Source organism: Protopterus annectens, chromosome 2.part0 (assembly GCF_019279795.1).
Source record: "Protopterus annectens isolate FY-2018-M chromosome 2.part0, PAN1.0, whole genome shotgun sequence".
Taxonomy (NCBI): Eukaryota; Metazoa; Chordata; order Ceratodontiformes; family Protopteridae; genus Protopterus; species Protopterus annectens.
In genome coordinates this window covers 1,672,848,919-1,672,861,446 of record NC_056728.1, presented here as the reverse complement: position 1 = coordinate 1,672,861,446, position 12,528 = coordinate 1,672,848,919, and the positions used below count along the sequence as shown (strand labels likewise).

The following is a 12,528-nucleotide window of genomic DNA, read 5'->3' as shown; positions in this document are numbered from 1 at the left end:
TGCTGAAGGTGGGCAAGGGCTGGTTATAGGGGGTGAGGGAATAATGTGATGGATAGACCATGGCGACACTTCCAGCTTTTTTTATTGAGATGATCTGCCCTTAGGATATTAAAACCTGGAGGAAGGATTTCAGAGTCTTTGATGTGGGGTTTACAGCTGAACTAGGCCTCATGGCTTGCCCTCCTATCCTAACTTTTGACATCATGGCATACAGTCCCCTCCAATGGTCAAAAGAGAGAGACTGTAGAAATATGGTTAACCTGTAGGGTATCAGAAGAGAAATTCAAGCATTAATAAACGGCAAAAGGTCTCCTTACTGGTCAGTTATGTTACCTGTTCTTTAGAGAGTTGCATATAGTTACTTCTTTTCTTATTTTGTTAAGTTGTTTTACTAAAGTAACTGTTTTTTTCCAAAGGATGTAAATTACAATGTGAAGTTGTTCAATCTCGCCGTTCATTCATCACTGATGGGTTCGGAGCCGATCCTCTGCTCCGACATGGCCGTTTAGCAAAGCTCAGAGATTACCAGTAGCTCGAAACCAAGCCCCTTATCCCAAGATGTACTGCTGGAATTACCCCAGATCTAGTTTCCCGTGGCACTGATCTCTTGGTTTCCAGCTCTGCTTGAGACCTATTCAATGAATTAGCAAGTTTTTCTTAAAAAAATTCTTATATTTTCATATCTAGACTATTGCTTAGTGTTCCCTTATCCACAATATTACCTTTTTTTTGGGCCTCGTTAGTTGTCGTGGCTTTTTCTTTGCTAGTGTTGGCTTTGGCCTTTAGTAGTGTAGCTTTAGCGCGTTTTTGCAGTTAGGTATTATTAACTGAATATACGGTTAGTTTCTTGTGTTGTTTTATTTATATATATATATATATATATATATATATATATATATATATATATATATATATACATATACATACAGTGTGGCCTTTTGGGCATTGTTAATATTTTGTGTGTTTGCTTAGTTGTTATTCTTGTTTAACGGGTGATCAAATTTGTTTATTATTATGTCAGAAGATAAAGACGTACATCCTAAGTCTGGTTTCAAAAAAATGGCCAGACTGTGGACAAAAGATGTCTGTCACAGACGGACATGTTGAATGTGTTTATTGTCTGGGTGAGATGCACCTTCAGGAGTCCTGCAGTATCTGCCACTCCTTTTCCACCAGGGTGCTTGCTGAGAGGAAGAGAAAGCTCATGGATTGGGGTCTTCTTAAGCATGCCTTTGTGGAAGCTTTCACTGACCAGGATGGAGCCAGCAAGTTATCGAAGTCCTCCAAATCCTCTTCAGACTCTACGTCAAAAAAGTAAAAGAAAGTGGAACTTGCTGTGACTTCGGCTCCACAGTCTTTGGAGCCAACAGTCTTTTCCTTTTGGACCCGAGACACTGCCTTGGAACCGGTCTCCAAATCTCCTTCTCCATTACTCCAGTCGGCACCATCGGTGCATTCCTCCAGGTCCTCTGTTAGTCTTTCGGATTCAGACATGGACCGACTGGTACAGAAGCTCTTAAAGACACCAGGCCTAGCTAAATTGCTAAGGTTCTGACCCCGGCGTCGGAACCGAAGACTACTACCCAGAAATTGACTGCTCCTCCTCCGAGCCATATCGGTTTTTCGGAGCCGGAAGAGACCGACCTGATGGTTGTAGAACCCTTGGAGCAGACACCTGTTCCAATGTCATCGGCTCTATCTATTTGGATGTCCTCGGCACTGACTGGGGACTCTAGGAACCAACACTCTCTGGTCAGGTCCGGGGAGGATAGTCGCACTGACCTGTTGGTGACGACTCTTCCTCTCTGGGCCTCGGCGCGGGTGAGCTCAGCTTCCACCTCGGGCTTGGAGCCCACGGCATCGGTGAGGGAGGGGATCATGGTTCCTTCGGGTCAGTCAGCTCCTTCTTATCGGAGCCGTGACGCCTTCAAAGCCATGAGGCGAGTACTGTCTCCTAAGACTTCCTCGTCACCACATCTGGCCTCTTCTTCCCCAAAGTGCATGTGTCTGCTTTTGCTTCCATCGGCCACCCCAAGCGTAGAGACCCAGAGCTGCAGGTAGCCCCACTGGCAGCCCCCTGCTCTTCTGAGACTTACCCAGAGGCTGCCACTGAGGAATTTCCCAGAAAGAGAGTGTGCAAGAGGAGGCACTTGGACTCCTCACAGGAGTCATTGACATCTGACACTGACTTGGATGAGTCAGAAGGGTTCCCTCGATCCCCCTTGGAGGACATCTCCTTTGCGGAGATCCTTAGGCACAGGGGTGATTGGCATTCCAAAAACCCTACTAAGGATGAGTCGGTTCTTCTGAAGGCTTTTGGGCCTCAACCTTCCACCTCCTGGGTGTCTCCACCGTACGATGAGCTTATGCAACTGGTCTCTCGTAGGGCATGGGAGACTCCGGAGTCCATGGAGCCTGTCCCTCAGAGGCCGAATAAGTTTATCTCTGCCCCAGCGGATAAAACCTTCCTGTCTAAGGGAGTCCCTGTTGATGCCATGGTGGTGGCGGCAGCCACCAAGAAGGAATTGTCTGAAACTTCTGCGTCTATCCATCCTCCTAACAGAGATTCTAGGATCATGGATAGATATGGGAAACGCATGTTCAATTCAGCGACTTTCACTCTTTGATCACTGAACTATCTGACCCATTTCACCAGACTGCAAAGAGATCTTCTTAATGAGTTGGGAGATGCTCTTCCGGGTGCTGTAGCTACAGGTGTCACTGACAAAGTTTCTGCCCAGCTTGCTACCCTTAATTCCATTGCAAACTCGTCCATGCCTCTCATATCGTATGCAGCAGATGGGTCAAGTAGGGCAGCAGGAGCAGGGATTGCTCTTCTTAGGCATGCCTGGATGCACCTCTGTTCCTTTTCCCCCAATTCCGCTGATACCCCGTTTGATGGCTCATCCTTGTTTGGGCCTAAGGTAAAGGAAACCTTGACCAGGTGTGAACAGGAGGGAAAGACTGTGTCTGCCGTCGGAGTCCGTTTTTCTACCCCTACTTGGCCTTACCCCAAAGGGGAGGAAAGATGTGGTTCCATAAAGCCGAAGGAGCCTTTCAGGACACACGTGGAGAACCTTTCTCCAGGGACAGAGGAGGAGGTAATGGAAGACACTGCCCTCGTGGCCGAGGGGGTCTGCAACACCAGGGTGACAGAGATAATTTCTCTGGTCAGCCCTACCAGCGCTCCTGAGAGAAGGCCCGACTGTCCTGCTCTGGAGGCTGCCAGGGGTCGCTTATCTTTGTACCCAGAAGCCTGGCTAGATATTACAAATGACAGATGGGTACAAAGCATCATTTCCAGAGGGTATTTCATAACATTCTCCACTCCACCCATTCCCGTCAAGAGAATCCCAGATGTTCCACCCAGTTACAGGAACAAGCAACCACAGAGACCCTCAAGTTGCTAGTAAAAGACTCATCCAGCCAGTCCCAGCAGACCAAACAAGATTCGGAACTTACTCAAGATTCTTTTTGGTTCCAAAGAAAACAGGGGACTGGAGACCCATTTTAGACCTCAGCAGACTGAACTAATTTGTAAGAAAATTGAAGTTTCAGATGGTCACGCTTCAGTCCATACTTCCCTTATTAGGGAAGGACAATTGGAAGTGCTCAATCGATCTCAAGGATGTGTACTACCATATAAAAATGGCCAGACCATCCAGAGATCATGTGCGTTTCCGGCTGTGAGCCAGTCACTACCAGTTTCGAGCCCTGCCCTTTGGTCTCACTATAGCCCCAAGAGTGTTTACCAAATGTATGGCAGTGGTCACACCTCAACTGAGGCATCTAGGTTTCCAGGTGTTTCCGTACCTAGCCGATTGGCTCCTTACCTCCACCCCCCAGGCATCAACTGATTCAGGCAACAAAATCCACTCTGACACTCTGCAACCACTTAGGTATTATGGTCAACTTCGAAAAGTCTGCCTTGTCGCCATCGCAGCATATCGTCTTTATAGGGGCAGAGTTAGACACTTCAACCACCACTCTACGTCCTCCACTCCAAAGGGTGTCAGTTCTTTGCCAACACATCACTTCTTTGGTGTCAAAGGAACAGAGCTCCAGCCACAGAAGTCTTGAAAGTACTAGGTTTGATGGCGGCAGCAATATTAGCCATTCCATTGGCGAGGATGCATATGCGGATTCTTCAATGGCTCCTTTTCACGCAATGGTCTTACCAGGAATTGTCAATGAACCATATGATTCTGATTACAAATTCTTGCAAGAGAGATCTTCAGTGATGGTTGACGTCTCTACATGTCACAATAGGACGTCCCTTTGTACTCCCCCCTCCAGTAGCCACTGTGACCACGGACGTTTCCCTGATAGGGTGGGGGGGGGCATTTTCAGGGAAAGACTGCCCAAGGCACATGGACGGATCAAGAGTCACACTTGCATATTAGCGTTCTAGAGATGAGAGCGGTATGTCTGGCATTGCAGTACTTTCAGGACTCTCTCCCTCTAGGGACAATTGCCATACAAACAGACAATATGTTAGTGGTCTGATATTTGAACAAACCGGGCAGGACCAAATCTTACCCCCTTTGCCGAGAAGCCCTCAGAATTTGGCAGTGTCATCCCAGCGCTTTCTGTTGGCAATGCACATCCCGGGGAGATCCAACATGATAGCGGACAAGTTGAGCAGGGCAATTTTGTTGGCACACGAGTGGCCCCTCAAATAGGAGATTGTGGACAGGATTTTCCGCAAATGGGGCCAGTCTTGCTGCAACCTTTTTGCCAGCCACATCAACACCAAATGCAGAAGCTACTTTGCCCTGATACCCCCTCCGGGAGAATCCCCGAGGGATGCACTCGTACACAATTGGCCCCCAGGTCTCCTCTATGCATTTCCCCCAATTCCGCTGATAACCAGATTTTTGCAGAAAGCAAAGTCACTGGGAAGGACTGTCATTCTTATAGCCCCTCATTGACCTCGGCAGATTTGGTTTCCATATCTTTACCATCATCTCTTGGAGGATCCATGGATCCTGGACCCAGTTTCGGACCTTCTGACTCACCTGTCAGGGGACCTCCATCCTTTCTTGCAGTCACTGAAGCTAACCGCTTAGCTGCTCCAGTTCCCCGTATAGCCAGGCTTCATAATCTTTCATATGACACAAGTAAAAATTTTGTTGGCCTCCAACAAACCTTCCACCAGAAAATTGTATCGTAGTAAGTGGAAGAGATTTTCCATTTGGGCTTCTAATAAGAACCTTGACCCTTAAAAGCTCCATTGCCATCCATACTAGAATTCTTGACTGAGGTTTTTCACAAAGGAGCAGCAGCTGCCACCGTTAGGGTCCAGTTAGCAGCCATATCTAATTTTCATCTAGGTATTAATGGCCTAAATATTATGCAACACCAGTTATCCAAAGCCTTCCTCAAAGGTACCTTTCACATGAGGCCTCCAGTGAAGACTCCTTATTTTCCCTTGAACTTGAATTTCATGCTATCCCGTACCAGCATCATCTAGTGAGCTCAAGTTTCCATCTTGGAAAACTATTTTTCTAGTGGCCATTACTTCTGCCCGCAGGGTGTCAGAGCTTCAGGCATTATCTAGCAAGCCTCCATATGATTTTTCATCCTGACAGAGTATCCCTTAGAACTAATCCTTCCTTTTTGCCTAAAGCATGTTCTGAGACAAACATCAACCAAGTTATTGATTTGCCCATGTTTTTCTGCAACCATACCAGCAAATTAGAATACATGCTGCACAAACTTGATGTTCACAGACAGCTTAGATATTATTTGGACAGAACAAAAGACTTCAGAAAGTCAGACCAGCTTTTTGTTTCATTCTCTGAAGCCAGAAAAGGCAGACCAGTGGCTAAAACAGCCCTTTCTAAGTGGCTTTCGGATTGTATCACCTACACTTACTCATCTGCTAATAGGTCTTTGTTGTATAAAGTGAAGGCTCACTCAACCAGAGCAGTCTCTACTACTTCGGCCTTTCAAGCCAAGTTACCCCTTGATAATATCTGTACTGCAGCCACTTGGTCTAAACCTCACACTTTTATCACTCATTACAAAGTGGACAAGGCCTCCAGTGACCGGGCTTCCTTTGGTTCTACGGTCCTGAAAAATGTACTCCCGTGGCCCACCCAGGATTTAGGGTGCTAGTGACAGTACCCATCAGTGATGAATGAACGGCGAGATTGAACAACTTCACATAAAGAAGTTATGTACTCACCATAACGTTCCATGTCACCTTCATTCTCACTTCCCTCCCTCCTTCCACCACCTGGCTGACAGTTGACTTGGAGGCTGACTTCATTCTGGTTTTTCAATGTTCTTCCTGTCTGGGGAGATTAGTTCTTTTTCTAGGGTATGGTACTCACAGCAAACAAGATCTGAGGTAATTCTAGCATCTTGGGATAAGGGGCTTGGTCTCCAGCTACTGGTAATCTTTGAGCTTTGCTAAACGGCCGTGTAGGAGCCAAGGATCGGCTCCAAACTCATCAGTGAGAATGAAGGCGAGATGGAACAACTCACATGGAACATTATGGTGAGTGCATAACTTCTTTTTACTGGTGTTTTTAGTGAAGGACACATCTTCTGAGAGCTTAACAAGACTACATGTCAGTGACTGATTTTTAGGTTTTCTATAGTTTTAGCAGTAGCTGAACAATGATGATAATTTCTGCAAAACTCATCCATCCTCAACAAAGTGCCAGATACTTGAGCTGATATGGAGGTTAAAAGTCAAACAATAATGCACGAGATGGAAATAAACCTTTGCATTAGTTTGTTTGAGCATGACCTGTTTTCTGCTACAGTATCCAGATGTATTGGCATAGAAGTTGTAACCTGACCAAGGTTTGAGCACGTGGCTCTCACTGGAGGATCCAGTCAGCTGCAGACTGATTCTCCTGTCCCATGGGAAGACCATTGAGGCCATTAAACAGCATAAACAAACTCTAATGGAGCCCAGAAGGCTAAATCCAGGTACATAGTCATTTTTGGTAGCTTATTTGCCAGGATGTTTATGTGGTTGGGAAGATTCTGTGCACATTGCCTGTTGAACGCTTATATGATTCTTGTTTAAAAAAAAAAAAAGGGGGGGGGCCCTAGAAGAAATATCCTCATCACCTGTGAAGCAGCTGCCAGTAGGATGAATCTTGCTTTTCACTATGATAGCATTTAAGTAAGCAGAGTGGAGAAAATTGATAGATCATTTGCATTTCTTTTTTGAGGAGTTACTGTGTGATCAAGTTGATGTCACTCAGGAATGACTACAGAAATGTGGTGGTAGATTGTGGTAATTTCAGTCATTTTGTATTATGTTTTAGAGTAGCAAGCAATGTTAAAATAAAACCCTGCTTTCAGTCATTAATTTCTTTACTACATAACCTTATTTCTTTTCCTGAAAGAGAATTTCACGTTTTGCCTGATCTCCTGTCTTGCAGGTGTTTTCTTGCCGTTTAGGGAGTGAACAGGAGACTGCTCTCTCTATCATCGATCCTGTCAGTGTTCAGCTGGAACTCATGGGAAACCCAACGTACCAGTCTACCTCTGGACTTCTGGATGCTTTCAATAATGAAGACTTCCCCCCTCTTTTGGAGGTAAGATGAAGTATCACTGACATTTTGGTCAAAGCCAGGTGTATGCATTAGATGCTTTGCAATCTGTCATTTTTAAGCTGAAACATACAGTGATATAAAGTCAAGTGTTTCACATTATTTTAAGCTGTTCTGATACACCATATTAATGTAGCTTTATATTTGTATATAGCATGTCTTTTGTTTTCTTTAGCAGGTAGGTAAGACCTAAGTGTTTGAAATAGTTGTTTCTAGTGTAGGCACTGGAAAGTCTGTAGGTCTGGAAAATAGAAAGGCAACGTTTTTTCACACTTAAATGATCATGATGTGCATTTCTTTCTTGTCCAGTGAATTGATTCCTGGATATGAGATGAGAAGGTCATCCTTGTTTGTTTACTATTAAGACTTATTCGGTTTGACATCTGAAATTTTCACAGGCTTTAGGCCACTCTATCCTACTCATAATACTGTGTAAACAAGCTTCCTCTTTAGATATCTTGTAACACACTAAGTGTTTAGATCATTCAATGGCTTTAGGCCGTTGTTGTCATTTTTTTCTCACGTTGGAAATGTTTTGTGATGTTCTTCGTGTTTCACTGTTGCAGTCATCACATTTGGGTTATCTGCTTGCAGTAGTCCTCCGTCGGCCTGATTAACAAAGTCTTGGGTCCTGCGTCAGTTGCTGTCTCTTCTACCATGATGTCAGGTCATCAGGGATATAAAACATGCAGCCAATGCCATCACATCAGTCTTTCTTGCCATGCGCTACCCGAAGCAGCAGTTCGCAAGTGCCAGTCGGCCGACTCCTGAAATATTCGTTGTCGAGTTTCAGAACAGAAGTCTTCAACCAAAGCTAAGTACCCCATTGGGGAAACTTTTTCTTGCTCCTTACCGATGTCAGTCAAAGTTAATAATTGCATTTCTTGTGGAAAGCAAATACATCACAAAGATTTTCATTCGTACTGTATTCCTTGCCTAGGCCCTGATCACAACGTACGTTGCTGTCGGTTTTGTGCTTTATTTAATCAACGCACTATCCATCGTCAGTATATTTTCGCCTCTAAATACTTCGGTTCTCAATTCAGAGGATTTTTCTTTTGGTGAAACCTTGCATACTCTAAGGGAGCGTTTCCACTGGGAAAGCCAGGATTTTTCTGATTTGAAAAAGAAGCTTAGGAATTTCTTACTCTTGCCTCAGCATAGGCCTTTAGCTATACCGCCTGTACTAGACATTGCTGATGATGCCTTTTTGGAATCTAGTTTGGCCCCTGATTCTTTGCCCCCTGCTCCCAGAAAACCTGACAGATATTACAGGGTTCCTGATTCTCACAAGTTCCTTTTTAAAAATCCTATTGCGGATCCAGAGACTATTTCACAGGGACCCAAGGGCATTAAGGCCCCTACTGCCAAAAACCCTACCCCTTCTGATGGAGATTCCAGGGCGCTGGATAGATGGGGTAAGAAGGTTTACACTTCTGCAACCTTGGCCATAGGGCCTTAAACTGTCAGTTTCATATGTTAAAGTATCAACAACATATTATTGGATTGCTTAAACAGAAAATGATGTTGATTCCTGACTGTGCTGAAAATAAGGAATTACAGGATTTTAATGCATTCTGCTGAACAGGTTGGAAAACATACTTTGCAATGTGGGTTTGATTCTTTAGAGGCCTGTAGCAGGGCTGCTGTCACTCTGTACTCAGAAGGCATGCTTGGCTTAAGGAGCAATCTTTGCCTGATCATGTTAAAGCTGAACTGTTGGATGCACCCTTAAATCAGGACCTCCTGTTTGGCAACAAAGTTGAGGAAGTTCTTAAAAATATGGAAGATAAAGCTAAATCTATGCAAACTGTTAAAGATTTCTTACAAGTTCAGCCTCCAAGATTTAGTAGGCATTGGCCCTCTAAGAATTGGTCCTTTCTGGCTCCTTCCAGGCCTTCTCAATCCAAACCCAGACACAACAGAAATCCCAGGTTTCAGTCCCAGGGTACACACAAGACTAAGCAGTGGGGCGCTTCCACTTCCAAATCTGGGAGTAGTAAGACTTCCCCCTATGGAAAACTGTCTCAATGACTTGATTTTAAAACTTCCAAGCACTTCTCAACTGAATGCTCCTTTAGGGGGAAAAATTGGTCTGCAGGCCAAAAACTGGGAACTCATTACCCAGGACAAATGGGTTTTAAATATAGTGTCCCAAGGATACAGATTTCAATTCCACACATTACCAATGCCAAAAGTTTGGCCAGATCTACCCCCCAAATCAGTGGGCAGAGGCTCAAAAGCAAATACTCTCTCTTTTGAACATAAAGGCTATTCGGACTGTACCAGAAGAGGAAAAAGGACAAGGTTTCTACTCCAGACTTTTCCTGGTACCCAGAAAAGACAATTCATGGCGTCCTATTCTGGACCTGTCTACTCTAAACACCTTTTTGGTAATTCCAAAATTCAAGATGCTGACTCTTCACCAGTTGCTTCCTATGCTAGGAAAAGATGCCTGGATGGTAACACTCGATTTAAAAGAAGCATACCTGCACATCCCAATCAGAGAATCTTGCAGAAGATTCCTATGCTTCAAAGGAGGTTGCAATCACTACCAGTTCTCTGCACGGCCCTTTGGCTTATCTACTCTGCCCAGGGTATTCACAAAGTGCCTAGTCATCGCATTCTGCAAGAAAATAAATATTCAAATATACCCATACCCGGACGATTGTTTAATTCAGTCAGAAAGCCAGGGCATACTTTTGAATCATCTGGCCGTTGTACAAAGGGTGCTAACTTGTCTGGGGTACACCATAAACGAAAAAAATTACACCTGGTACCCTGTCAACAAATCATATTCCTGGGAGCAAGCTTGAATACAACTTCCCAGATGGCTTTCCTCACTCCAGAGAAACAAATTCATTTGACAACTTACTTCAAACAATTGGCCAGAAAAACCCTACTGTCTGCAAGGCAAATACTACAAGCCTTGGGGTTCATGGCCTCCTGCATTCTTCTGATTCCATATGCAAGACTGCATATGAGGAAACTACAATGGTATCTAAAAAGCTTATGGTGTTAACATTCTCAGGATCTAGAAGCAATGATTCCTATCATACCTTGTCTACACCTAGAGTTTCTTTGGTGGGCAGAGGCCTGCCACCAAAACAAGGGACTACCATTCACACCACCCCCTGCCACCCAAACCCTAACAACAGACCCATCAGATTATGCATGGGGGGCTCACCTGGCAGGGAAGTGCATTCAGGGCAAATAGTACCCAAGTCAAATGCACTTGCATATCAATCAAAAAGAAATGTTAACTGTACAGCATGCTCTGACAGCCTTCAAGGACCACATTCTTCCAGGACATTTAATGGTAAAGACGGACGACAACACTGTTATGTGGTACATAAGCAAGCAGGGGATACACATTCTTACCCCCTATGCAGACTAGCCATGGCATTGTGGAATACAGCCCTGAGCTACCAAGTGCATCTACAAGGTCAATTCCTGCCAGGAAATCTAAATACACTGGCAGACGAACTAAGCAGAAACCTCATGGACCCACACGAGTGGAAGCTGGAACCAAGGATTTTCAACATGTTGACAAGCAAATGAAGGAGCCCAGATATAGACCTGTTTGCCACCCCCCACAATAATCAATTGGACAAATTTTGCACACAGACTCCCCACAAACAAGCTTGGAAAGTGGATGCTCTGTCCTTCAGCTGGAAAAACCTATCAGTTTATGCCTTTCCTCCTCTGCCTGTCCTCTCCAAAGTACTACTAAAGATCAAACAAGACAAACCAGGGACGCTTTTGATTGCACCAGACTTGCCAACATTGGTACCCCCTGTTGTCTCAGCAGGAGAACCAGATTCTGCACCCTCAGCTTCATACACTGAACCTAGCAGCCTGGCTAATTACCTAATCTCTCCTTTACCATCCCTCAGTAAACCAGTGATTGATCTCATTTTAGAGGCAAGGAGGCCTAGTACTAGAAAATCTTATGCTGAAAAATGGAAAATATTCTATGCCTGGAACCAATCTCAGGGGATGAGCACAGCAGTGCCCAATTTACTTCACAATTTACATTACTTAACTGAGATGCTTCACAAGGGCCTGTCTTTCTCCTCCATCAGAATTCACGTCTCAGCCATTTCAGCTCATTATAACACAGAACCTCCCCTCTTCTCTCATCCCCTGCTTAAGCAGTTCCTCAGAAGGGCCAAAAATCTACGGCCACCCAGGAGAGCCCCAACTCCAGCCTGGGACCTTAACTTTGTATTGGAAAAGCTCACCCTTCCTCCTTTCGAGCCAGCTGCCACTGCGGATTTGAAATTCCTCTCTTGGAAAACAGCTTTCCTTTTAGCAATCACTTCAGCAAGAAGGGCATCTGAATTACAGGCCTTCATGGCAGTGGAGCCTTTCATCATCTTTCATGCGGGCAGGGTGTCCCTCCGGACCAGTCCCTCCTTCATGCCCAAGGTGGTATCCAGTGTATCCCTTAATCAGTCCATTAATTTGCCAACCTTCTTTCCTAACCCACAGAACAAAGGGGAACGGATACTGCACTCCTTAGTCGTGCACAGACAACTTACATTCTACTTGGACAGGACTAAACCTCAAAGGAAATCTGACCAACTGCTGGTGGCATTTGCTGCAGGAGCAGAGGGGAAGGCTATTTCAAAACGAACCATTTCCAAATGGATTGTATTAATTTCTGCTACAAGCACCATGGAAAACCTATCCCACAGGGGATCAGACCCCACTCAACCAGGGCTGCATGTACCTCTGCAACCTTTCTTAGAGGTGTCCCTACCAGGGACATCCTAGAAGCTGCTACCTAGAGTTCAGTACATACTTTCACCAAGCATTACCATCTGCCAATTTTCTCTTAATCCAGAACTGGATTTGCCACTGCAGTCTTGCTGGTCCTAATGCTATCTAAATTCCTCCTCCCATCCTTAGCTTTGGGAATCTACCCAAATGTGATGACTGCAGCAGT

The 12,528-nt window shown here is 44.9% G+C and overlaps 1 protein-coding gene across 1 annotated transcript in view; it reads left to right on the top strand.

Moving 5' to 3' along the window:
* The window catches only part of VPS13D (vacuolar protein sorting 13 homolog D), a 3,321,573-nt gene that overhangs the window by 1,695,983 nt on the left and 1,613,062 nt on the right, over window positions 1-12,528 (top strand). The window contains exon 33 of the mRNA XM_044060428.1: window positions 7,407-7,562. Within this exon, the coding sequence (XP_043916363.1) occupies window positions 7,407-7,562 (156 nt within the window). The remainder of the gene's footprint in view (window positions 1-7,406; window positions 7,563-12,528) is intronic.